This window comes from Suncus etruscus, chromosome 7, assembly GCF_024139225.1.
Source record: "Suncus etruscus isolate mSunEtr1 chromosome 7, mSunEtr1.pri.cur, whole genome shotgun sequence".
NCBI classification, from domain to species: domain Eukaryota; kingdom Metazoa; phylum Chordata; class Mammalia; order Eulipotyphla; family Soricidae; genus Suncus; species Suncus etruscus.
This window is the reverse complement of record NC_064854.1, coordinates 124,590,713-124,616,589: the sequence shown is the minus strand read 5'-3', so window position 1 is coordinate 124,616,589 and position 25,877 is coordinate 124,590,713. Positions and strand designations below refer to the sequence as shown.

Genomic DNA, 25,877 nt, shown 5'->3' with positions numbered 1-25,877 from the left:
GAGCTATTTCTGAGCAGACAGCCAGGAGTAACCCCTGAGCAATGCCGGGTGTGACCCAAAAAAAAATTTTGTTAATTATTAGAACATCTCCCACCCTCACCTCTATACCGCTCCTTCTGGGTCACAGGGCCTGCATTACAGATTCACCAAGTTTAACTGCAGGCCCCTGACTTCTCACCAATCTCAGTGGCAGAAGTGGTTCAAACCACCTTCTACGCAAGGTGTTATTATTATTTGAGGGAAGGGGGAAGCTGGGGCCAAACCTGGTGACACTCAGGCTCAGGGTTACTCCTGGCTCTGTACTCAGAAATCACTCCTGGCTCTGGGGACCGTATGAGATGCCGAGGATCGAACCCAGATCCGCCCTTGGTTGGCTGCGTGCAAAGCAAACACCTTACTGCTGCACCATCGCTCCGGCCCCAACAAAGTGTTATTAGTTTGCTTGCTAATGGGGAAACAGAGGCATGGATTAGTAAAGTCAACCAGCCCACGTTCCAGGCATCCTAGGCAGCAGTGGCTCTCCAGTTAACATCTCAATTCTAAAACCATACCAGGTTGACTTCCCGCTCTTGTCCCACCTCAGCACCCCCCAGAAAACAGCCTGTCACTACCCAGGCACACGACAAATATACTTTTTATTAAGTCTGCAAGATGAAAGGTAACGACAAGGCTTAGCTCTCTGGGAGTGGGAGAGGAACACAAGCACAGTCTCAGGTCAGGCCTGGGGCGGGAGCACTGGGTGAGTTCAAGGCAAGTTGTCCAGGAAGTTGAGGAGGGCCAAGTGGAAGTCCTGTGGCTTCTGAAGGTAGCAGGCATGGCCAGCATTGTGTAGCTTCACCACAGAATGGTTGGGAAGGTAGCGGAGCCGCTGCATGGACTCCGTGGACTGGATTTGGTCCATATCTCCATACATGATGAGGGTCGGGGTCTGGAGGGCCAAAAGCAAAGGGCTGTGATCCCGAGACCTGATGCTGATGGCCCTTGGTGCTACCTGCTTAGGAAATCTTCCCAAACACCCAATCTCTTCTGTACAGATCAGAGAGAAGCCCCATGTTCTCTGAGTGACACAAGCCCTCTCCCCTGCCTTCACAGGCCTCCCCATCTCCCTCCCTTACTTACCTTTACAGCCCAGAACTGGTCCCGGGTGTAGTTTTGGTTGTAGACAGGCGCGATGGGCACAAATCCATGTAGCAGCTCGTGACTTTGCATCAGGAAGGGCAGGGAATACTGGCCGCTCAGGGAGGGGCTCACCAACACCCCCTTCTGTACCTGCAGTTCTTCCAGCACTTGCTTCAGCAGCTCTGCCCGTCCCATATCTGTGTTGGCCTCCTTTGTGGGTGCTGAGTTCCCAAAACCTGGGAATAGCAGAGGCACCCACTAAGGAAGACTGGAAATGAGTCCAAGGTTTTCTGCCAGCGGCAGTGGGGTGCCAAGGGGCAGTTGCACATGCCACCTCAAACATCCCAGAAGCCAACTTGTGTAACATGATAGGTCTACCAGAGAAACACCCTTTATTCATTGAATGGGCAAGGCTAAACAATGACAAAACAGGTATTGGCTAGCACTGGGGAAGATGCTGGGAATCAGGTCAGTCACACAGGGCAGATGGAAGGATCGATCTATATTGCATTTTTGGAGGGCAAGATACTCTCCCCACAAAGTAAAGGATTCATCCTTTGGCCCTTTTGTTGGGGCAAGATCAACAGTACAGTAGGTAAGGCTCTTGCCTTGCAGGTGATCTCCTGAACCCCACCAGGAGTAATTCCTGAGTGCACAGCTAGGACTAACACCTGAGCATTGCCAGGTGTGCCTCCCCCCAAACAAAATTTGCTATTAAATACTACCATGAGATACATGTAATTTCTCCTTACATGACCATTTCTATTTGTTCTGTGACATGCAACAATCCATACTAGGACTTTCTTTTCTTTTCTTTTTTTTCGGGCCACACCCGTTTGATGCTCAGGGGTTACTCCTGGCTAAGTGCTCAGAAAGTGCCCCTGGCTTGGGGGGACCATATGGGACGCCAGGGGATCGAACCGAGGTCCCTCCTTGGTTAGCGCTTGCCAGGCAGACACCTTACCTCTAGCGCCACCTCGGCGGCTCCTGTACTACGACTTTCAAGGTAGAAAGTAAAAAGAGACCTTATCACGTTGACATCCCAGGCTGTAAATTTTTGCTCCTTATCTAAACCAGGTGTTGACAGGGTTCTCCTCAGCCACACTTGAAGGTTTCCCGCCTCACCTAGCTGACCCTCTCAGAGGCATTATGCTATCTCCCTAGACCAGCAATGGGGGAATCTCACCTGGGAGGTCAATGGCCACAGCCCGGTAGCCTCTGTGTGCCAGAACCTGCAGTGTGCCCAGCTGTTCCCATGTGAAGGAGCTAAAGGCCTTTCCGTGAAGCAGCACCACGTCCAGCCTGTGGGCACATGGGAGAATTAATAACGTGTGTTGGCACCATGGTGCTCAGACCATATAGCGAACAGATCATATCTGGGGGTCCTGCACACAAAATATGCATTACAGATCTCTGAACCCTCTCCCCACCAATTCACAAATACACACAATTCTTTTTATAGGGATAACTCCTGGTGGGCTCAGGGGGCCATATGGGGTACCAGGAATCAAACCCAGATCAGCCATGTGCAAGGAAAACGCCCTTCCTGCTATACCCACATACCTACTTTGCCCACCCCATCCCATTCTTCTTACTGGGTTTCTCCCACTGTGTTTCCAGGCCCTAAGTATTCTGAATTGATTTGGGGTTCCGTATAGAGAGCCCCCCCCTAAGGTCAGACATTCCAGTACACCCTGGAGTCATTACCTACCTGCGTGCCTGTTGGAGTGGGTACACCTCACGGTAAAAGATGGGGGGTTCTCCAAATGTGATACCAGTCAGGGATGAGACATTGGGGTCTGACCAGGGCCATTTGGTCTGCTCTGGGGCTCGTGGCACCCCTATGTACAGTAGCAGCAAGAGCAGCAAGGACAGGGCCATCAGGGCAAGCTGGGCCCGATTCATGTAGGTCTGTCTCATTATCTAGAGGAGAGGGAGAAATATCTGGGGCTGAGTCCCTGGATCCCCAAATTTCCCTGGATCCCACCCAGCAACAGCCCCCAGAAGAAAAGCTCCAGTTCTTGCCCCTTCCCCTACTCATATACCATATAGCTACATATACCGAATGAGGATTTAGATATGCAGCAGTATGAGACACATCTGAGATATCCCTCTGGCACACAACAAACTCGGTGACCACCTTAGTTACCGTGCCAGCAAAAGCCACTTTCATTCACAGAGCCTGTGACAACCAAGTCCAGTGCTTGGCCTTTTCTTTACATGCCATAGCTCGAAAATCTACACAAGAATAATGGTTAGGATTCTAGGTCCCTTACACATAAAGAAACTGAAACTCAGGGAGGTAAATTTTCTTGCCAAAAGAGCAAAAAAAGAAAAAAACGAGTGTGTGTGTGTGTGTGGGGGGGGGGAACTGAGACTACAGTATAGGGCCAGGCATCTATTCCTTCATTGTGCCAAGGAAACCATTGGACCGGGAGGTGATAGACAAGCTGACAACCCCTTGTGGGTGAAGAGTGGGGAAGGTGATCAAAGGGGAAAGACTACAAGATGAAGTTCAATGGAGGGCATGTTCAGAAATGGTTCTTTTCAGCACAGTTAAGAATGCTAAAATCGGAATGTGTTTCACAACTGATGGGAATTTATGATGCTACAATGCCAGCTGATATGAAATGGAGAGACCAGAGAAAATACTAGTGATGAAGAACTGTTGAAGCATGAAGTGGTGTGGTGCCAAGAACATGATACACCTCGAAACGGAGAGGGGTGCATGAAGGCTACAGAGGATCAGAATGCCACAGGTCTATTTGAAAGATTCCTGCTCCTGGGTCCTCTGTCAGCCCAAAGGACTGCCCTCAGCTAGTCCTGGTTCTGAGAAAGAATTCTGCTTCTTCCTGGAAGTGTCTTCAATTTTTGGTTAGAATGGAGGAGAATAACCTCGGAGCAGCCCTCCCAAGCCTTTTTTGAGATTTAAATACAACAGTGAATTTTTTGTTTGTTTGTTTGTTTGTTTTTGGGTCACACCTGGCAGCGCTCAGGAGTTACTCCTGGCTCTGAGCTCAAAAATCTCTCCTGGCAGGCTCAGGGGGATCATATGGGATGCCAGGAATAGAACCTGGGTCCATTCCAGTTTGTTGTACAAGGCAAACACCCTACTGCTGTGCTATCACTCCGGCCTCACTACAGTGAATTTGACTAGAGACTGTCATTTTAATTGTGTGTGTGGGGGGGCATACCTGGCTGTGCTCATGGCTTACTCCTGACTGCGCTCAGGGATCACTCCTGGTGATGCTCGGAGAGGAACCATATATAGTGACCGGTGACTGAACCCTGGTAACCAGGAGGCCTTACCCACTGTGGTTTATTTAGGTCCAGCCCAAGGGACTGCCAATGTATTTAAAATCAATTTCTTGCTCCTCGGAGAAGCATGCCTGTCATGTCCCCATCATATTCCACTAGAAACATCTTTATTGAGTGCTAGCTGGACCCTAGAGGAGGAGGAGGAGGCCAGGAGCTAGGACCGATTTCAGCCCACCCACCTCTTCGTAATCTTCGTAATCTTCGGGGATGTCTCCCAAGGCCCCACCCCCAGGACCCCCGGTTAGGTGGTAGTAGGCGGCTGGGCAGTGGCCTCCTCTTTGGCGCAGGACCATACGAGCGGAGGAGGAAGGGCGCACTCCTCTCTTCTTCTTGGCCACGGACATCCTAGGACGGTCGCCTCCTCGCTCGCCTCCACGCTCGCCTCCACGCTCGCCTCCTCGCTCGCCTCCTCGCTCGCCTCCTCGCTCGCCTCCAGATGTGGAGCTCCTTCTATGTTCGCCACGACGGAGCATCAGTCCCAGCTGGAGCTCTCAGTGCGCAGGACCAAAAGATGCCAGGCAGGGCGAGGGAGGGGCAGGATGCAGGATGTCGGCGGTTGCCTTGGCAACTCAGGCGGCTGGACCACTAGACAACTGTTGGGGGTGGGCAGCTGGGTGGATGCTACAGAGATGGGGTTGGTGGGGGAGGGAGCTGTGCCCGCAGGTCCTCGGCCTACGCGTCGCCGATGACACAGGTGGACACACACGCACAGGAAAAATGGAGTTTTCTCTCGCCCATCTGCCCCCCATCATTGGCACAAGCTCTTAGCACACCCCTCCCGGCTCAGAGGATCACGAAGACTCAGTTGGCACAGGCGCTTGGAGATGGGTGTGCAATGAATCCATTGATTACGCACCCCCAAAAAAATAAAAATCAGGTATGCAATCAGACATCCTGGGGGCGGGTGGGCAGGCAAGCAACATGCTTTCCACACATCTGTAGACTTCCACATTCCAGCTCATGTAACACGACATGCACACGAGTCTAAAAGCTACGCACGCGATAAGAAAACTCATATGCATCCCAGGGACACGCAGGCACAGGCAGAGGGGACACCCACATAGAACCTCTCCAAAGCGCACACTCAACATTACGCACAAGGAAAGGAGTTGGTGGATAAGCCCCCTAAGCCACCCAAAAGCAGCTCATGCACAGACAGGATCCCCCATTGCATTGCAGAAAAATCAGCCCCCCAGCTTCCAAGCAGACGAGCAGACAGCCTCACAGCCACACAACAGGCTGAAAACACAGAATTCCCTGCCCCTCCCACACCCAGGACAGTGCCCAAGGCGCCCGGGGCACAGGGCGGAGAAAAGACAGGCCCGGGCACCCTGCCCGGCTCCTCTCTCCGGGGACACTCACCGGGTGGACCGGGATGGCAGTGCCAGCTCCGCCCCGGTGGAACCAGCAGCCCCAGAGCGCAGCGACCATGGCACAACCGCTGCCACCGGGGATGGACGGAGGTGGCTGCGGGCGCCCGCGACTCTGAGCGCGGTCCCGGGGCGCGCTTGCGCACTCTCAGCCCTGATGTAAGGGGGGACAAGGGGGCGGCGCCCCAAACACAAGACCCACCCTCCTTCTGGATGCTTCTGAATTGTTCTGGCCCTGGGAGTTGGGGGGAACCGTTAGGCTGCTTCCCAGCAGAGTGTCTTCACCATTTCACGCAGCTCAGGCCTCTGATGGATTCTGTCCAGTGGAATTTAAGGCTAGACCCTAAGATCAAGCTCTCAGAGTGGTCTAATGGCTGCTGAACCCTTAGAACAGTGGCTGGGCCTGGAGGTCTTTGGCCTGAGGAGTGACTGGTGGTGTCCTGCAGGAGCTCCGGGTCTCAGAGTTAACGACATTCCAAGCCCCTGCCTGTGCACAGGCCCGCGTGCACGCTGGAGCCAAGTGGAGGATGGACTCTGAGCTTTATGGCACCCAGCCTTGTTGTGGGGGGTGTGTCCACAAAAGTCTGGCCTGTCTCCAGATTCAAATTCACTCCTGGTTCTCTTCACAGTAGGGGTGCGTCTCACTCCTTACCAATTATCTGGGAGCTGGGTAACATCTCCCCAAATATACGGGCAAGGAAAGAGGTCCCCACCCCTGAGAGATGGGGAAACTATAGCAGACCCTTGCAGATGTTGGCAAGGCTTCTCAATTCATCTTGGAGGACCTTCAGCTGCAAATTATGGGTGTGCAGCTCTGGGGCTGGGCAGGATCAGCTGGGATAAGGTGGGCAACTGGGGGACGGTTCAAGGAGCAACCAGGATGAGACCCTCAAGGCATTCTGTCCTTTAAGTCACTGCAATTGAGGGGCCGGAGCTATAGCACAGCGGTGGGGAGTTTGCCTCGCATGAGGCCTACCTGGGACGGATCCGGGTTCCATCCCTGGCATTCCATATGTTCCCCAGAGCCTGCAAGGAGGGACTTCTTTTGAGTGTGTGTGTGTGTGTGTGTGTGTGTGTGTGTGTGTGTGTGTGTGTGTGGTTTTTGGGTCACACCCGGCAGTGCTCAGGGGTTATTCCTGGCTCCAGGCTCAGAAATTGCTCCTGGCAGGCACAGGGGACCATATGGATTCGAACCAATGACCTACTTGTCTTCTCTCTCTCTCTCTTTTTTTTTTTTTTTTTTGGTTTTTGGGCCACACCCGGCGGTGCTCAGGGGTTACTCCTGGCTGTCTGCTCAGAAATAGCTCCTGGCAGGCACGGGGGACCATATGGGACACCGGGATTCGAACCAACCACCTTTGGTCCTGGATCAGCTGCTTGCAAGGCAAACACCGCTGTGCTATCTCTCCGGGCCCAAGGAGGGACTTCTAAGCGCAGAGCCAGGTTTAATCCCTGAGAGTCGCCGGGTGTAACCCCAAAACAAAACAAAAAGTTACTGCAAGTGAGCCTATGGCTGAGCCTGACAAGCACCCCCCAAAGCCAGAGGGGGACTTTAGGAAACGGAGGCAGCCTTTAGAACAAACTTGGGCTAGCTGCACAGCCTGGCCCCGAGATGGCAGGTGGACACCAGAGGGCGTCCCGCAGCAGGCCCGGTCCCCGCCCTCAACCGGGCCACATCCCTGCTTCCAGGCTCCAACCCTTTCCCTGCTTCCCCGCCCTGGGCCCCATTCCGCCGCCTGCAACTCTCCAGTCTCAACCTCTGCAAGCCCGACAGCTCCCCAGGTACGGGAATATTTGTCCTCCAATTCCTCTCTGATCTTAGATCGCCCTCCCCAACGCTCCCCTAGCCTCTCCTCTTCCTATTTCAGCTTCTCAGAGCATGCCCCACAAACCTCTCCCCAAGCACCCTCCCTACCAGGCCCAGCGATCCTGTGATCCCGTGCCCGAGGTCGGAGAGCTCAGATGCACATGTGAATTGGGCCCCCACCGCGGCTTCTTCGATGTGGGGGCCCCCTTGGGTCTCGCCTCTGGCACCCCGTTGCTTTCCTTGGGTGCTGGAATTCCAAAGTCGTTCTCTTCTGGGCTCTGGGCACTCGGTTTCCGCCTCCGGAAAATGTATTTTTTTTTTTTTTCTAGACTATAATCTTGACTGCCCCCCACTGGGGCCTGAAGTTTTCAACCTTCCATTTGTAACGGTGCCTTGTAGGATGGGGATGATGAGCAAAAAAGCACCAGCCTCTCTCCTGTGGACTGCGCACTTAACTTTGCCAACTATGCTGGGTGTCCGCAGCCAGGCTGGTTCATGTCCGGCCCCCCCTTAATCCTCTCAGCCACCTGTGAGCTAAGCCGTGTGATATTATCCCCTTTTCTAGAAAGGGATAGTAACAATAAACAAGAAGGTAATAGAGGCCCCATGTATTAAGTTATTCTCAAGAACACCCTTACTTGTCAATTATATATATTTTTTCTTTTGAGATAGGCTTTATGCTCCCTTTATTTTCCCCCAGAAAATTGAGGCACAAAGTCCCAGGATTAGACAAAAGGCAGAGGCAGCAATAACCCTTCTGTCTTACTCTGCCCCCAAGCAGGGTTCTATAGTTCCTTTTTTTTTGTTTTGTTTTGTTCTGTTTTTTTGGGCCACACCCGGTGACGTTCAGGGGTTACTCCTGGCTATGCTTTCAGAAATTGCTCCTGGCTTGGGGGACCATATGGGACGCAGGGGGATCGAACCTCGGTTCATCCTAGGTTGGCATGGGCAAGGCAGATGCCTTACCTCTAGCGCCACTGCTCCAGCCCCTTACAGCTCTGTTTTGTTTGGTGTGTGTGTGTGTGTGTGTGTGTGTGTGTGTGTGTGTGTGTGGTTTTTGGGTCACACCCAGCAGCATTTAGGGGTTACTTCTGGCTCTGTGCTCAGAAATTGCTCCTGGCAGGAACAGGGGACCATATGGGATGCAGGGAATCCAACTGGGGTCTGTCCTGTGTTGGCTACATGAAAGGCAAACTCCCTACTGCTGTGCTATCATTCCGGCCCCATTCCTACAGTTCTGGTAGCTTCTCAGAGGCCTCCTTGCTGCTGCTCACAGGACTGACCCCCTTCCTGTCCTCTTCCTGCCTGCTATGCCTATGCAGGCTCTCCTGTGATTTCTCCGCAGGCTGGCCTTGAACTCCAGGCCCTTCACCTTGCAGCAGCAGACATGGCGGATGTTGAGGAGCGGCAGGGCACCATCCAGGTCCAAGGCCAGAGCCTGTTCTTCCGAGAGGCTGTGCCAGGGGGTGGACAGGCTCCCCACTTCTCCGTGCTGCTGTTGCATGGCATCCGCTTCTCTTCGGAGACCTGGCAGAAACTAGGCACACTGAACAAGCTGGCCCAGGCTGGCTACCAAGCTGTGGCTATTGACCTGCCAGGTACTTCCTGGTGGGCTTTGAGTACAGGGGTTGTGGGGACTCACCAGGGAAGGGTGCTGGGGACTGTGGGGACCTAACCAGACTGGGCCCAAGCTTGTCAGGGCACAAGACACACAGCCATTGCTTTTGAGCCTCTCATTTCTGAGGGGAGGAGAGAGTGACATTGGGCTGGCTATGAGGTTGCTCCTAGCACTGCTTACATGCTTTGGGGATCATAAGGGATCATTTTGGGGATCTGGGATCACAACAAGTCCACTGCATGCAAGGCCGGCACAGTGTTGTCTATACTGTCTTCAGCTCTGAGTCTCTCGAGATCTGGATACTAACCATTTGTTTCTGATTGTCCAGATCTCTGTGCCTCTGTTTCCCCATCTATAATGGGGAGTAACACACCATTTTTTGGGGGAAGGGCGGCTCGAGCGCAGAGGTAATGAGACTACTAGGTGAGTTTGTTACCAATACTGACACATGATAATCAGTGATCAGGTTATTGGATGTAAAATAAATTTTTAATTTTTGTTTTGTTTTGTGGCTATACCAGATGGTGCTCAGAGACTACTCCTGGCTCAGTGCTTGGGGTCACTTCTGACTGTGTTTGGGGGATTTTATGATAACTGTCATGGAAGGCCTCCAAGACACACAACCCCCTGCCCATGAAAAACATTTGCTTAGTCCTCTAAACACTCTCCCTGGCCCTGACAATAAACTCTTGAAAGATTACAGGCTCAGTAGGAAGCAAGGGGTGGTGGTGGGTTGGGTTGGGTGTTTAGGGTGTGATTTTCAATCTCCTGATACCTTTGGTACAGGGCAGGACTTTGTGACTAAGGGCTCAGTCATGTTTCTATGTGCATAGCCCTAAACCGGGTTTTGAAGGAGGCAAAGCAATTGCCAAACTACCAGTCAATAGATTTTTTTTGTTTGTTTGTTTTGGATTGGGGTCACACCCAGTGGCACTCAGGGGTTACTCCTGACTATTCACTCAGAAATGGCTCCTGGCTTGGGGGACCATACGGGATGCCAGAGATCAAACCTGGGTCCATCTAGGGTTAGCCGTGTGCAAGGCAAACGCCCTACTGCTATACTACCACTCCGGCCCCCAGTCAATATAATTTTTTTTTTTTTTTTTTGGTTTTTGGGCCACACCCGGTAACGCTCAGGGGTTACTCCTGGCTATGCGCTCAGAAGTTGCTCCTGGCTTGGGGGACCATATGGGACACCGGGGGATCGAACCGCGGTCCGTCCAAGGCTAGCACTGGCAAGGCAGGCACCTTACCTTTAGCGCCACCGCCCGGCCCCCAGTCAATATAATTTGTGCAAGGCCCCAACCTATGGTGCAAGCCTGGTAGGAGCAGTGGCTGACCTAACCCCTCACTAGCCAAGGCTGGTGAGATTTTAGTGCCCAAGGCCAGGCCTCCAGGCTATGCCTGGATTGGTTCCCATAGTCATAGTGGGTTGGGCTGAGCTTCAAGGCAAAGGTCTTGGGCTAATCTTGGTAGAAACTAATTGAGGCTGGGATTGTGGGGGGTGATATGTCCAGTGCCTGACCACTAGCCACTGTCCTGGAGGTCCCCAGCCTATACCAATCCTAAGCAATTAACTTTATTCTCACAACAATTCTAAATGACAAATACTTTTGCTTCCTCCTTGTAACAGATGAGAATATTGAGCAGCCAGAGAGGTTGAGGGAGTTTGCCCATGGTCAATTTAGTTAGTAAATGGTGAGTTGGGACTTGGACCCCTCTGTGTTTAAATTTTTTTTTGTGGGGGGGCTCACCCAGTGATGCTCAGGGGTTACTCCTGGCTATGCGCTCAGAAATCGCTCCTGGCTCGAGGGACCATATGGTATACTGGGGATCAAACCCAGGTCTGTCCTAGGTCAGTCATGTGCAAGGTAAATGCCCTACTGCTGTGCTATGTCTCTGGCTCCCTATGTATTAGATTTAAGAGTCTAATCCTGGGCCCGGAGAGGTAGCACAGCGGCGTTTGCCTTGCAAGCAGCCGATCCAGGACCAAAGGTGGTTGGTTTGAATCCCGGTATCCCATATGGTCCCCCGTGCCTGCCAGGAGCTATTTCTGAGCAGACAGCCAGGAGTAACCCCTGAGCACTGCCAGGTGTGACCCAAAAACCAAAAAAAGAAAAAAAGAGTCTAATCCTGGGGCAGGAGCGGTAAGATGTTTCCCTTGCACAAGTCTGACTTGCGATGAACCCAAGTTCAATCCTCAGCATCCCATGTGGTCACTGAGCCTGCCAGGAGTGACTTATGAGCGCAGAGCCAGGAGTAAGCCCTGAGCACCACTGGATGTGGCTCAAAAACCAAAAACAGGTCTGGAGAGATAGCATAAAGGTAGGGCATTTGCCTTGCATGCAGAAGGACAGTAGTTCAAATCCTGGCATCCCATATGGTCCCCCAAGCCTGCCAGGAACAATTTTTTTTTCTTGTTTGTTTTTTGGGTCACACCTGGCAAGCACGGGAGACCATATGGGTTTCGAACCACCGTCCTTGTGCATGAAAGGCAAACGCTTTACTTCCATGCTATCTCTCCGGCCCCAGGAGTGATTTCTGATTTCTGAGTGTAGAGCCAGGAGTAACCCCTGAGTGCTGCCGGGTGTGACCCAAAAACCAAACAACCAATCAAACAAACAAAGAGTCTGGTCCTAGGCCAGATTGTCCAGTGGGTAGGGTGTTTGCCTAGTAAACAGCAGACCCAGCAGGGTTCAATTCCTGGTATTCCATATGGTACCCCAGGCCTGTTTGAGTGATTCCTGAGTATAGAGCTAAGAGTAACCCCTGAGCACCACAGGGTGTGGTCCAAAAACTAAAACAAAAGAGTGATCCTGACCAGGACACTGTGTCATGGGGTAGAGACAGGCACAAACACAAAGACCATGCCTCATGCTGGCGACAGACAAAACAGGCTGTTGTGGGTAGAAACTCGGGCATGCTGGCTGCTGCAGGAACCTGGCACTGCAAGAGTGAACTAGGAAGGCTACCTGAAGGGAGGGACCCTTTCTCTCCTACTTTTATAAACTTACTATTCTTGTCTTTCCCTCATCTGAACACCTGCAGGTCTAGGGAACTCCAAGGAAGCCGTAGCCCCTGCCGCTGTTGGAGAGCTGGCACCTAGTGGCTTCCTGGCCACTGTGGTGGATGCCTTGAAACTGGGCCCCCCAGTCGTGATCAGCCCATCACTGAGTGGCATGTATTCCTTGCCTTTCATCACTGCTCCAGGCTCCCAGGTCCGGGGCTATGTACCTGTGGCCCCCATCTGCACTGACAAAATCAACGCCGCTGACTACAGCCGTGTGAAGGTACCCGTGTGGGACACCGAATCAACCCTAGCACGATTAAAAAAAAAAAAGTGCCCATTCTTGGGCCCTTTCCCCACCTTGCAGGGACAAATGAGCTAGGGTGGTTTCTGGGAAGCAAGAATCCATGCTCCATCCTTTTTATTTTATTTTTTTTAAAGGATTGATTGATTGATTGGTTTGGGGCCCACATATAGTGGCGCTCAGAGGTTACTCCTGCCTCTGCACTCAGAAATCACCCCTGGCAGATTGGGGCCCCTATGGGATGATGCTGGAAATCAAACCAGGTCCCTTCCGGGTCGGCAGCATACAAGGCAAATGCCTTACTGCTGTGCTCTCTTCCAGCCCCATGCTCCGTGCTTTTAAGTTCCTTAAGCAGCTGATTTACTGTGTTAAGCCTTGGGCTATTTGCTGCAACTAGAACAAACCCAGTCCCTGGGACTGTTCCGGCCTACCCAGTTAATGCAGTTCTCAACCCCCTTTTGGGGTGACCAGAGCTGAGTACTAGAATGGGGCTGGTGTGACAGGTCCCTGACGACTTCCTCTCTCCTTTCTCAGACATCAGCTCTGATCGTTTATGGAGACCAGGATCCCATGGGTCCCACCAGCCTTGAGCACCTGAAGCAGCTGCCCAATCACCAAGTGTTGGTCATGGAGGGAGCGGGGCACCCCTGTTACCTTGATAAGCCTGAGGAGTGGCATACAAAGCTCCTGGCTTTCCTGAAGGGGCTAGAATGAGCACAGGCTATGGGCTTCCTGGGTCTCTCCTTCTTTCTCTCTCCTTCCAGGGGCTCCTTCTGCTCATCAAGCTACAGGAATCTCTATCTCTATGCGTTCTGTCTTTTGGGATCTGTCTGTCTCTTCCTATTTCTCTTGCAGTGACAGACCAAGGAGATGAAATCCAGAGAAAATAAAAGCAGACATCAAGGGACACAATCTGGTGGAGGGTAAACCCTTGATTTGATGAGCTTCTAGCGCTTTCCTGCTTTTTGAACTCCGTCCTTTGCAGGCCCTGTGTCCCTTTCCTACCCCATACCTCCTCTTTGGATGTTTTGTGGGACACGTGCCCTGCAGCTTCTTCTACACCCATCTATGATCGATTGAGCCCCCTTTGCATGGGAACAACCACAGCAGGTGTACGTATGCACAAACTCACACATGGCTGACCCGCACCTCCACCCCAAGGCATACACACACCCCGACTGTATCAAAAGGAAGGTTGGAACCCTATGGGACATTCCTTACCCCCTTGTGGGAGACGATCTGTCGAAAAGAAGGGGTGGCTAGTCCTAGACTCCACCTACCCCCAGGTTGCAGAGAACCTCCCGAATGGAACTGCCACCTCCCTCAATTCGAGGGGTGTTCCCCCTGACCCCCAAACCTCCCTGCTTCTCTCCTTCTCTGTGGGGGCTCCACATCTCCCCAGTACACGAGGCTATTGGGACTGGGTCTTTTCAGCCAAGACGGTCTCCGGGAGACTGAACGAGCGGTGGTCGTTGAAATAAAGTGATGCCATTAGATCCGGGAGGCATTCTTGGCTTGGAGCGCCGCCCCTCTCCCTGCCCCTCCCCTGGGGACCCATCCTGCGGGCTCCTCCCCCACCCAGGCGGGACCAGATGGTCCCCCTGCCCTTTGTCAACCGGGCCAGATGGAGGGGGAGGGAGATTGCCTTCCCCTCCCCACTCTTAACCCCCAGGTACCCAGACTCAGCAGAGGGATGGGGGGGAAGGAGGAGGAGGAGGAGGTCAGGGGACCAGGCTGAGCCGATTACAGAGGGGAGTGGAAGGGGTGGCAGATCAGATCTGCTCCCCGGGGTGGAGTGGAGTGGAGTGGGGTGGGGTGGGGTGGGGAGCAGCAGCAGCAGAGTGGCCCCTCCAGGTCCCATCCGTCCTCCCCACCCCTCCTTGGAGACCCTCCCAGGCGTTCCAACAGGAGCGCAAAGACATCCCTGGGTCTCCCTCCAGCTTGGCTCCATCAGCACCACCACCAGTCCAGGCTGGGCAGGAGGAGCCGCACCGCTCCAAGTTGTGGGTGACTCTGGGGTTCGGGACTGGGTGGGCGAGCCCCCCGGGGCCGAAGAGGAGGGTCTGTCTTCTCCTCCTCCCAGGGGCCAAGCCCCCTCTCCAAGGGGCGCAGCGCCCAGCGCGCAGCGCGCAACGCGGGGACCCGGGATGCGCCCAGGGCGCACGGAGATGCCCCAAAGCGCCGGGGCCGGTTGCGCGCGCGCCCCCCCGGTTCCGAACCCGAGCGAACCCGACCGGACCCGACCCAAGCGAGCCTCCTCCCTCCGCCCCATCCCCTGCCAGCCCTTCCCCGGCGGGCTGGGGCTGGGGCCGGGGCGCGGGGCGGGGCGCGCGCGGCTGCGGCACTGGGGCGCGGGGCGGGCCCGGGCGCTGTAATCGGATCCGGGCAGGGGGCGGGGAGGGGCCGGGCTGGGCCGGGCCGGGGGGTGGGGGAGCGCCGAGCCGGGCTCCGGGCCGGCCGGGCTCCGCGCCTGTCAAACCCCTCATTGTTCGCAGCTGATGTCACTCGCAGTTGTGAGCGGCCGCCTCGCCCGGGGACAATGTGGGTCTGAGCGGCCCCGCCGCCTCCAAAGCCGCCCCAGCCGCCGCCGCAGGACCGCCGGGGAGAGGAGGTAGGGCCGGGGCGCGGGGCCGGAGTTCGGGGGTGCAGCCCCGAGGGCCGGGGAGCTTGGGGGGGGCGCGCAGGGGACACTGCGAGGCTGGCGCGCCCGGGCCCAAGCTGATGGCATGGGGATGGGAGCCCCCCTCGCCCCCCAGCACCGCGCAGGGAGGGGCCTTCTGGGCCGCACCCCGCTTTGGGGAGAGGCCCTCATCATCCCACCTGCTGTGTCTGCCCTCTGAGGCTGCCCTGGCTTCTGGTTCTGCTCCATCTCTGTGCCTGGCTTCCATCCCCCACCATGCCCGCCTCCCGCAGTTCTGAGCTCTCTCTGCACACACCCCTTCTTTTTCTTTTCTCCCCTTTCTCTGCAGTCCTGGGGGGCCAGGCACAGACCTCCAAGGCAGGGGGAGTGGGTGCAGGGACTCACCCACTCACTTACGCAGGTCCCTTCTACCCTGGACCTGGTTCTGGGTTCTGACCTACCTTCTGGGCTGGAGCCCAGGGGGCTGGGATTTGGGGTGGGGGGGGTTCCTCCGGCCACTCCTTTCAGCCTGACCATGCCTGCCTGGCCTGAAAGGGAGGGGCCTGACCCTCACTCCCCCCATCCCAGGCCCGCCATCTTGAGACCTGTGGCACCCAGGGCCCCACCCGGCCGCAGCACCCTGGAAGTGGCTCTCCCAAGGGGATGCGTGGGGGCCAGTTGGATGTCCTTCCCTCCCCCCGGAATGTGGCTCTTGGTGCCCTCCCAAAGCCCAGGGTGACCACCACCTTGTTGCACCAAGAACATGTGGCACCAGGGGCCCGCCTTCCCTCACAAAGGGCTCTCACACCCCACAGTAGCTGGCCCACCCTCGGAGCTTAAATCTAAGCCCTGATCCCCCCCCTCTCTCCTGGGGTTGCTCATAGCCCCAGAGCCAGCACCTAGGACCCTCTCCTTTTTCCCAGAGGAGGATCCCCTAGCCCCTGGGGGCTCTGGAACTTCCTCAAGCTCCCAGGCACCCCACCCCTTCCCAGCCCCCACCCCCTAGCCTTCATCAGCATGCAGGCTCTCTGGCTGCCCGAAAGAACACAAGGGGATTTGTTCTTCCTGCATGCTCAGGGTGGGGGGCTGGGAGCAGGCAGCCCACACACCCTGGCAGGCCCAGGCCACGGGGTGACTGGCTCTGCCCCACCCTGTGTCCACCATGACTGCTCCCCGCAGCCTCCATCCTGACCCCCAACTCCAGTGGTGCCTTACCGCTTGAGGACGGAACCCTAAGCCACCCAGGTAGACCCTGAGCTCCCAGCTTCCTACCAAGGCCTCCCCTGTCGCCTTACAAAGGAGACCCTTCCTCTGTGGACTGGTTCCTCTGTCCACGGTGAGGCCTTTCCTGCAATCATGAACCAAACCAACCTGACTTTGTGAAATCTATGCCACCCGGGATTCTTTTCTTTTCCAGCCCCATATTCCACCCCTTGGGGAAAACCACCTGGCCCCAGGAAAGTACATGCAAATCCTCTGTCTCTAGAACAAGCTCATAAGGACAGAGAAGGAACTGAGGAAGGAGCCTGGAGGCAGAGCTTGGTCCTCTGTACCACCTCTTCTTACCCCACCCTCACTGTTTCTCCAGGAATCTCAGCCTCAGTTCTGCTCCTGATAGGACTTGGGGCCTGGGTCTGGCCCACTGGATTCTCCCTGGAACTGAGCTTATAAATGTCTGACTTGGACTCCTTTGAATTGCAGGCCTGTCTGTGGGGGGCTTGGGCAATGTGCTTGACCACTTGGAAGGTTGGAGAGGACTTCAGAGGAGATGTTGCCGGAGGAGATGGCATTTGAGAAGGGTCTTAAGAGAGAGAAGGAAGGATGCACATTTTGATCTGGGACCGGCCTGGGCAAAGGCCCAGAGGCCTGCAGGTGCTAGGAAGGCTTTGCAGTCTCGAAAATGTGGGGGTTGGGGGTAGAGATGAGACAGGAGAAGTTGGCAAGGGCCAGGTTTTGAAGAGTCTGAGCTCTGTCTGTGGAGCTCGGCCCTTATTCTTGGCACTAGGGAGCCAGGATAGAGCAGCGGAATGACCAATGTCTGGGAGAATGGAACCCCTTTCTCGATTTGCATTACAACCTGAGGGATTGGGGCTGTGCTCCTTCTCCTGGACTCCAGCCTAAACCTGGGCCTGCCTCAGTTTCCCTTGGCCTTGAAGACATTCGGAGAGGCTATAGCCTTTCTGGCACCCACCAACTTGTCATTTTCCCTTTCCTTCCTGGAACTGAGTCTGTCTGTCCAGCAATTCTGGTCCAGTCAGGCAATGGGGTGGGGGTGGGGGTGGGAAGTGCATTAGGGGAGTTGGAAGGTTGATGCTTGAGAACCCCACGTGCCTCCTCCCTGCCCTGGATGGATATGGGTGGCTGAAAGGCTGGGGGCTGAGGGCGCATTATCCCCAGACTTCTTGTGGTTACCTGGCAAATAAGGGACATGAGCATGCCTGGAGAAGGGTTCAGATTGGGAATTTGGGGTCTCTCCGTGCTCCCCCACCCCAGGCCCAGAGTGCGCCTTCTGCCACGCCCTACAGTGATGCCCCAACATCACTGGGTGTGGCCAGCATGACTGCAGCTGGAGGAGTCAAAGGATGCTGCTGCTTGGGGGCTGGGGGTGCTAAGGGGATGTGGGGTGCCCTGAGGTGGGAATGGGCGTTCAACCTGGTTCCTTCCCTCTCCCCTCTCCCCTCCCCATAAGTCTGTAAGCCCTAGTCGGTCCAGGCTTTGTGGCTGGGGAGCAGAGGGAATCCCCCAAGGGGTGGGCCAGTCCAGAGCCTGGCCCCAGGAGCCCTCCCTCTCCTGGATTGTTCTTGCTCCAGAACAAAGCCGGAGTGGACACTTGATCCCTGCATGTAGGGGGGAGCTGGCTAAGCCCCCAGCCCTTTGATTGGGCAGCTGTCATGAGAGCGACAGCTGGGGGGGAGGGGCAGGAAGGGGCAGCGCCTCGCCTTACCCTACACAGCTGTCGCCCCGCCGCCCCCTCCAGCCCGAGTGGCAGGAAGCCAGGACAGGAGTGGGCGCCGCTGCAGCTGGGGAGGGGGCCCGAGGAGCAGGAGGGAACACTTGAGGTCAGAGGCTGGCCTGAACCTAGAATGTTCTGCCAGGGAAGCCTGCTGACTGGAGGGGGCTGGGCACCCCAAGAGGTGAGCTGGAGGTCAGTGTGGTGTGCCCTGGTGGCTGCCCTGTGGGTCGCCCAGCAGAAGCTCAGAACCCACCTGGCTGCAGCAGCTAAGAACTTCCTAGAGGCCAAGTGGGGACGGAGGGCGGGTGGCTTCAATGTGTAACAAGGCCACCCACTCTTAGGCCCTCTAGGCAATCATTTGGAAGACACCTGGGGATCTCTGGGTTTCTTCTACAGATAGGAAAGACCTATCCTGGGGGTCCTGCTGGACAGGAAGTCTATAGAGACCCATGTCCCTTCCCTAGTCTCCCTGCCACAGCGCGCGCACGCACACACACACACACACACACACACACACACACACACACACACACAGAACAGGTAGGGAAATTGAGTCCAGGTTTGGTAAGGGCCTGGCCAAGTCCCTGTTCCTTCCCCCGCCCCCCCCCCCCCATTGCATTTGTGGCCATGGGGCTCTGCTGTAGACCTAGGTATGTTGTCAGGGCAAGAACCCAGGTTCTTTTTGTTTTGGTTTGGTTTGGTTTTTGGGTCACATCCCGAAGTGCTCAGGGGTTACTCCTGGCTCGACGCTCAGAAATCACTCCTGGCAGGCTCGGGGGACCATATGGGTTGCTGGGATTCGAACCACCATCCTTCTGCATGCACAGCAAATGCCTTACCTCCATGCTGTCTCTCCAGCCCCAAGAACCCGGGTTCTGGCCTTATTCTAGGCCATTCTGCCCACCATAGGAAACTGGGCATCTTACACCCTTGTTCATTCCAAAGGGGTCCCTGAGGCCTAGATCATCCTGGCTCTGGATAAGTTGTCAGTTCTGTCCAAATGCCCTGCTCTCCTAGCAGAGCAGGGGTCTCAGAGGTGGCCAATGCCTGCCCCTCCTTTGGAGATCTTCCTTTTGATTCTTTTTGGGTTTTGGGTCACACCCGGTGGTGCTCAGGGCTTACTCCTGGCTCTGTGCTCTGAAATCAGGCAGGCTCAGGGGACCATATGGGATGCCGGGAATCGAACCAGGGTTGGCTGCATGCAAGGCAAATGCTCTACTGCTGTGCTATTACTCCAGCCCCCGAAGGGCCCCCTTTTTTTTTGGGGGGGGGGGCCATACCCGGTGGTGCTCAGGGGTTACTCCTGGCTGTCTGCTCAGAAATAGCTCCTGGCACGTACGGGGGACCACATGGGACACCAGGATTCGAACCAACCACCTTTGGTCCTGGATTGGCTGCTTGCAAGGCAAACACCGCTGTGCTATCTCTCCAGGCCCCCGGAGGGTTCCTTTCTAAGAAGAGAGAGACAGAGGCAGCCAGAAAGGGAGGCAGATGGGAATCTGAATGATAACCCGGGTACTAGCCCAACTAGTACCACCATAACACCCCCTCCCTGTCACCTTCGGCAGAGGACAGATTCTCTATGCATCCGGTTCTCCTTCTGTTTGGTGCATTCATCTATTCCGGGTGCCAGGATGACCACACACCTCCTGGGGCTGGCTCTGGGCTTAGTGCTGGCACCCAAGGAACACTAGGCTCCTGCACTGAGGCGCCTTGGCTGTCCAGGAAGACAGACCGGACACATCATCACCAGAGCTTGGAGTGGGGGGTGTAGGCAGCCTGGGGGATGTGATGAACAAGGGCAGCCAACTTGAAGATGTCCAGAGCAGAGGCGTCTACTGTTGACCTCTGACCTCTGGATAGTCTGTGGACTCAGGATGAGACTTGGGGATTTGCAAGAGCCTGGGGATAGGGACAGGCTGTTACTCCCATCATACTGTACAAAGACACCAAGCTTTTGGCCTTCCAATGAGTCAGCCTGTGCCCTGCCTTTTCAACACCATGCCTATACTCTGGCTAGTTTGGGGGGTTCAGGAGAGGACATTGGATAGAGCTCTGTGTCCTTGACCTTGGGTCAATAGGGGCTAAGAAAGAAGGTGTGCAGAGAGCAAGGCTTAGATCCCTCCATCCTTCACCCCCACATCCTCCCAGACAGGAGGAATTTGCAGCCTTAAGACTTGGGGCTCAGACTTGGCACCAATTTTCTGGCCCCCCAGTGAGCTCCTTGCCAAAGCTGAACTTGGTGGGAGTCTACCACTGGAGGAGACGGATTTCTCAACCCGATTACAGTACAGGATTAAGCAGGGACATGAAAGAGGGTCGGGTGGGGAGCACTGGCAGCAGGGCTAATCCTAGCAACTAATCTCTGGCCCCTCCTTCATCCCTCAGTTATCCTTGACATTCCCCAGCCCCCCAGATTTCTTTCATCCCTAGTACTTACTCCTAGGGGAGCATATTCCTTCCATATTCCCATGAAGAATTTGAGATCCCAGAACCCAAGTGACTTGAGTGTAATAGAAAGTGCTGTGGCTCAGTCATGTGACCAGCCAGGACACTTCATACCCTCTCAGCCTGGAGGAGAAGGCTTGGACCTCAATGTGTAGACCAGGCCTGGGGTGCTGAGGGAACTCTGTTGTGAACTGCCCTACTGCTGTGCTATCTCTCCGGCCCCTGCACAAGGCTTCTTGTTAACATGACCTTTCAGCCATCTTTCAGGCTATAGCTCTCACCGCCCCAGCTCAGGGAAGCTGCTTCTCTGGCTTCCCATTGGGCTTCATTTTGCTTTCCAATGTATGAGGGGAAGGAAACTAACTCATTCCCTGCCATGAAGCACTTCTCTTGTAAACCTAAGGGATTAGGATCTGGGATCCCCCTTTTGCCAAATGGGGTCACTGAGGCCCAGATGGATTAGACAGGACCCCAGGATTACAGGTTGACTGCACAGAAGTACCCCCTGGGTGCCACCTCTGAGATTCGCATCAGGGCTAAGTCCTTTTTCTGGGAGCCTTGCTATGGGGCCCCAAGTAAGGACAGGAGGATGTAGCAGAGAGAAGCCTTATTCCTCTCTGCCATCCCACAGAGCTGACCCGGTGAAGTGTGGACGTACTCCCCAGCCGCTGTGGCCCCGGCCCCGCCTGACAGTATGAGCGGCTCCGACGCGGGCCTGGAGGAGGAGCCGGAGCTCAGCATCACGCTCACGCTGCGGATGCTAATGCATGGGAAGGTGTGTGACCGTGAGAGGCTTCACTGGGCTGTGCTGTGGGAAGATGGAGGGCAAAGCGAGGCTAGGCCTATCCATGGGCGGGGCTCACTTTATTTTCTTTTGTTTTGTTTTGTTTGATTTTGGACCACACTCAACGATGTCAGCTCAGGGGTTACTCCTGGCTATGCGCTCAGAAATTGCTCTTGGCTTGGGGGACCATATGGGACACCAGGGATTCGAACCTATGTCTGTCCTGGGTCAGCTGTGTGCAAGGCAAATGCCCTATCTACTGCTGCACTATGGCTCTGGTCCCTGTTTTATTTATTTATTTATTTATTTATTTATTTATTTATTTATTTATTTTGGTTTTTGGGCCACACCCGGTGACGTTCAGGGGTTACTCCTGGCTATACGCTCAGAAATCACTCCTGGCTTGGGGAAACATATGAGACGCCAGAGGATCAAACCACTGTCCATCCTAAGCTGGCGTACACAAGGCAGATGCGTTATGACTTGCGCCACTGCTCCGGCCCCCCTATTTTATTTTTTATAAAAATTTTTGGGGTTCCTTTTAATTGTTGGAAGGGGCTGGGGAGTTTGTATGGGAGGGTGCTTTGGTACCTCCATGACTTGGCTCTTATCTCTTTGTAGGAGGTGGGCAGCATCATTGGGAAGGTAGGTGCCAGCTTTGCTCTGTCTATGCTTTGTCTTTTGGGGGGCGGTTGGGTCGGTGTTACTTGGAGTTACTCCTGGCTTTGTGCTCAGAAATCACTCCAGGCAGGCTCAGGGGACTATCTGAGATGCCGGGAATCAAACCCGGGTCCATCCAGGGTTGGCTGTATGCAAAGCAAATGCCCTACCACTGAGCTATTGCTCCAGCCCCTATATTTGCTTTGTCTTGAGGCTATAGCCCCTGAGGCTATGAACAAAATCTGTTTTGTTTCCTGCAGAAAGGAGAGACAGTAAAGCGTATCCGAGAGCAGGTGAGGATGGCGTCTGGGGAAGGGGGGTTTGGAGGAGAAGGGAGGTCCCGGTTCCATCTTCTCTCTGAACCTCACCCTCTGAGATGGTGGGTGACTGTCCCAATCCTGGGTAGAGCCTGGTGAGTGGAGGGGCAGAGGGGGCAGACAGGTTGCTGGTGAGGAAATAGGAAGTGGGACAAGGATGTGCCTCAGGGGTACAGGGAAGCTGTACATGTGTGATGCCCTGGGTTTGGTCTGTGGTACCACCAAAGAAGCAGAGAAGGTGTTCCACTGCTCATGGCTTGTCTGTGTCTACAGAGCAGTGCCCGGATCACTATCTCTGAGGGCTCTTGTCCTGAGCGCATCACCACCATCACTGGCTCTACCGCTGCTGTCTTCCATGCAGTCTCCATGATTGCCTTCAAGTTGGATGAGGTCTGAGGCAGCCAAGGGCACTTCCCACCCTAGACCCTCAAGAAGAGGGTGGGCAGCCCAGGGTGGGGTTCTTTTTCTGGGATGAGCCTTGGGGAGATGGTTGGATTCCACTTTCATCCCTTAAATGGTGATCACGGTGCCCCTGAGGGGAGAGACACTCGGGCATAGTGAACCCATCATCTCTCCCTCCAGGATCTTTGTGCTGCGCCTGCCAATGGGGGGAGTGTTTCTAAGCCACCGGTGACCCTCCGTCTGGTCATCCCTGCCAGCCAGTGTGGCTCACTGATTGGGAAGGCTGGCACCAAGATCAAAGAGATCCGAGAGGTAAGGGGATCTCCGTGGGGAGTGGGGAGTGGGGGATCTGGCCTTATGGCTGCCTGTCCTGGTCTCCTCTGAATCTGGGTCTTGGGAGCAGTTGGAAGTGACTCCTGTCTTCCGCTTGCAGACCACTGGTGCCCAGGTACAGGTGGCAGGGGACCTGCTCCCCAACTCCACGGAGCGAGCTGTCACTGTGTCCGGGGTTCCTGACGCCATCATTCTCTGTGTGCGCCAGATCTGTGCTGTCATCCTAGAGGTACCGCCCTGGGGGCAGGGATGGGCAGGATTTAGGGCTCTAGGATGTCAAGGCCTATTAACTGGGGGGCTGTGCCTCAGGGACACAGGTCCCTTGTGTGTGTATGGTGGGAGCAATTGGGGGATGGGAATCAATGGGGCCTGAGTAAGGTCCTGAGACCATCTCCCCATTGTGCTCTCCAGTCCCCACCCAAAGGAGCCACCATCCCGTATCACCCAAGCCTCTCTTTAGGCACTGTCCTTCTCTCTGCCAATCAGGTGAGGTGGGGGGGACAGCAGTGGGGTGGGAGGGAGGATTGGGGTGGCAAAAGGGTCAGGAGGAAGTTAGGGGACAGAGAGACAGGAGAGGAGTGACTTGCCCAACTGCCTCTTCTTTTGTTTTGTTTTGTTTTTTGGTTTTTGGGCCACACCCGGTGACGCTCAGGGGTTACTCCTGGCTATGTGCTCAGAAGTCGCTCCTGGCTTGGGGGACCATATGGGACACCGGGGGATCGAACCGTGGTCCGTCCTAGGCTAGCGCTGGCAAGGCAGGCACCTTACCCAACTGCCTCTTCTTGTCATGTCACTAACCTCCTCTCACCCACTGTGTTCCTACAGGGCTTCTCTGTCCAGGGTCAGTATGGGGCTGTGACCCCAGCTGAGGTAAGTGACCTACAGCCTGGGGCACACACCCCTTACTGAGCCCAGCCTCCCTGGACATCTGACCTCTCTTCTTGGTCACAGGTCAGCAAGCTGCAGCAGCTCTCAGGCCACGCCGTTCCCTTTGCCTCACCCAGTATGGTGCCAGGTGAGCAGGCCCTGGAGAGGGGCTGATGCATTTGCCAGGGGCTAGACAGCACCTCTGGGATGGGCCAGAGAGGCAGAAAAAGCCCAGAACCATGCCCAGTTTTTTTTTTTTTTTATATTCCATATAGGACTGGATCCTGGTACCCAGACCAGCTCGCAGGAATTCCTGGTTCCTAATGATGTGAGCAGGGGCAAATGGGATATTGGAAAGTGGCTCTGGGGTCTGGATCTGGATTTGGGTTGACTCTTACGTCCTTCTCTCCCCCACCCCGAAGCTGATCGGCTGCGTGATTGGGCGCCAGGGCAGCAAGATCAGTGAGATCCGGCAGATGTCAGGGGCGCACATCAAGATCGGGAACCAAGCAGAGGGTGCCGGGGAGCGGCACGTGACCATCACTGGCTCGCCGGTCTCTATCGCCCTGGCCCAGTACCTCATCACTGCCTGGTGAGTGTGGGGTGCGGTGGGCACACCAGGATGGGGGGCCCTGTGCTTTGCTTGCTTGGGAAAGGCACAGGGGGGCCCCCGGGATGCTTACCGTCTTTCTCTGAGCCTGTCCTGTGCCATCTAGACCCGCCTGACTCACTCCATCTTGCCCCATCTCCCTTCTCTCTATATGCCCCTCATGTCCTTCCATCACCCTCGTGTCCCTTCACCCCAGGGTCTGTGACCTCCCTGCTCCCCACCTACCTGGTACCAGCCTGCCCTTCCTTCCCTCCCTGGCCCTCTTGGCCCCTCGCCCCGTCTTCTTCCCAAACACATCCACTCCTGTTCAGTGTTCTCCACTCCTCTCTCCTGTTCTCATCTAACCTCCCTTCTGATATTTGCCCTCATTGCCCCCTCTCTCACCCTGCCTTTCCCTTCATCTCCCCCCATATATCCCTCTTTTCAGTCTAGAAACGGCCAAGTCTACCTCTGGGGGGACGTCCGGCTCAGCCCCTGCAGACCTGCCTGCCCCCTTCTCACCACCCCTGACCGCCCTGCCCACGGCTCCCCCAGGCCTGCTGGGCACACCCTATGCCATCTCCCTCTCCAACTTCATCGGCCTCAAGCCTGTGCCCTTCTTGGCTCTACCACCTGCTTCTCCAGGGCCGCCTCCTGGCTTGGCGGCCTACACCGCCAAGATGGCAGCGGCCAATGGGAGCAAGAAAGCTGAGCGGCAGAAATTCTCTCCCTACTGAGGCCGGCTGGCAGAGGCAGAGGCGCAGGAGCAGGGGACCGCCGGCGGGGGGCTGCCTCTGCACCCCACCTGCCCGAGGAAACTCCGAATGCCGCTAATGCCCAGACGCATGGATGCATCCCTTCACCCTGCCCCGGCCTGTGGGGGTTCCTCCTCTTGGATGGGCGCAGTTCTGGGCCCAAGGTTCTGGGAGCTGCAGCAGTCCCAAGATAGTCACTCCCCGACTTCGTGCTTGGATGCAGGGAGCATCCTTAGTGCTTTGGGGAGGGGGGATTACTCATGCCCTCCTCATCCTTTAGGGCTTCCTAGCTTACTGCCCCCCTCGGTGGGGATCAGGGAGGAGGGCTGGAGGGTGGTTGGGGGCCCACGCTTCCCACCCCCACCTCCCTTGCGGATTCCTGCTCTTCCACTGAGACCTTTTTGACTGGAATGGACTGGCTGGGCCTGGCAACCCAGGGAGGGAATGCTGCTGCTGCTGGGGAAAGAGGGGTGGGTTGGGGTGGGGGACCGGCAAGGCGGGGAGGAGCCGCGGGCTCAGCAGCAGATACTCTGTACAGTTTTTTCAATCCCTGTTTTTGAATAAATATTCTCAGAGACCAGGAAGCTGTGAAACACTGTGGGTGTT

General features: G+C 55.5%; 3 protein-coding genes across 8 annotated transcripts; 2 read left to right on the top strand and 1 right to left on the bottom strand.

Moving 5' to 3' along the window:
- Nucleotides 1-616: 616 nt before the first annotated feature.
- On the bottom strand, nucleotides 617-15,587 carry ABHD14A (abhydrolase domain containing 14A). 4 transcript variants are annotated; one of them, XM_049776697.1, is made up of 6 exons: nucleotides 5,800-5,956; nucleotides 4,599-5,058; nucleotides 2,831-3,042; nucleotides 2,306-2,421; nucleotides 1,120-1,355; nucleotides 617-928 (listed from the first exon to the last, which is right to left on the bottom strand). In XM_049776697.1, exons 2-6 carry the CDS (start codon nucleotides 4,908-4,910, stop codon nucleotides 746-748), a joined length of 1,059 nt encoding a protein of 352 aa, XP_049632654.1. In that variant the 5' UTR covers nucleotides 4,911-5,058; nucleotides 5,800-5,956; the 3' UTR covers nucleotides 617-745. The 4 variants fall into 4 exon arrangements, with proteins under 4 accessions (XP_049632654.1, XP_049632655.1, XP_049632657.1 ...); XM_049776698.1 differs by having other exon boundaries at nucleotides 4,617-5,058; XM_049776700.1 differs by lacking the exons at nucleotides 4,599-5,058; nucleotides 5,800-5,956 and adding an exon at nucleotides 15,569-15,587.
- On the top strand, nucleotides 7,492-14,039 carry ABHD14B (abhydrolase domain containing 14B). Its single transcript, XM_049776705.1, has 4 exons — nucleotides 7,492-7,589; nucleotides 8,960-9,212; nucleotides 12,281-12,522; nucleotides 13,078-14,039. Exons 2-4 carry the CDS (start codon nucleotides 9,002-9,004, stop codon nucleotides 13,255-13,257), a joined length of 633 nt encoding a protein of 210 aa, XP_049632662.1. The 5' UTR covers nucleotides 7,492-7,589; nucleotides 8,960-9,001; the 3' UTR covers nucleotides 13,258-14,039.
- On the top strand, nucleotides 14,981-25,855 carry PCBP4 (poly(rC) binding protein 4). 3 transcript variants are annotated; one of them, XM_049776694.1, is made up of 13 exons: nucleotides 14,981-15,154; nucleotides 21,196-21,339; nucleotides 21,970-21,993; nucleotides 22,269-22,301; nucleotides 22,599-22,715; nucleotides 22,908-23,039; nucleotides 23,161-23,289; nucleotides 23,472-23,546; nucleotides 23,886-23,930; nucleotides 24,012-24,075; nucleotides 24,203-24,255; nucleotides 24,350-24,519; nucleotides 24,965-25,855. In XM_049776694.1, exons 2-13 carry the CDS (start codon nucleotides 21,259-21,261, stop codon nucleotides 25,251-25,253), a joined length of 1,212 nt encoding a protein of 403 aa, XP_049632651.1. In that variant the 5' UTR covers nucleotides 14,981-15,154; nucleotides 21,196-21,258; the 3' UTR covers nucleotides 25,254-25,855. The 3 variants fall into 3 exon arrangements, with proteins under 3 accessions (XP_049632651.1, XP_049632653.1, XP_049632652.1); XM_049776696.1 differs by having other exon boundaries at nucleotides 24,970-25,119; XM_049776695.1 differs by lacking the exon at nucleotides 24,965-25,855 and adding an exon at nucleotides 24,734-24,955.
- Nucleotides 25,856-25,877: the final 22 nt, after the last annotated feature.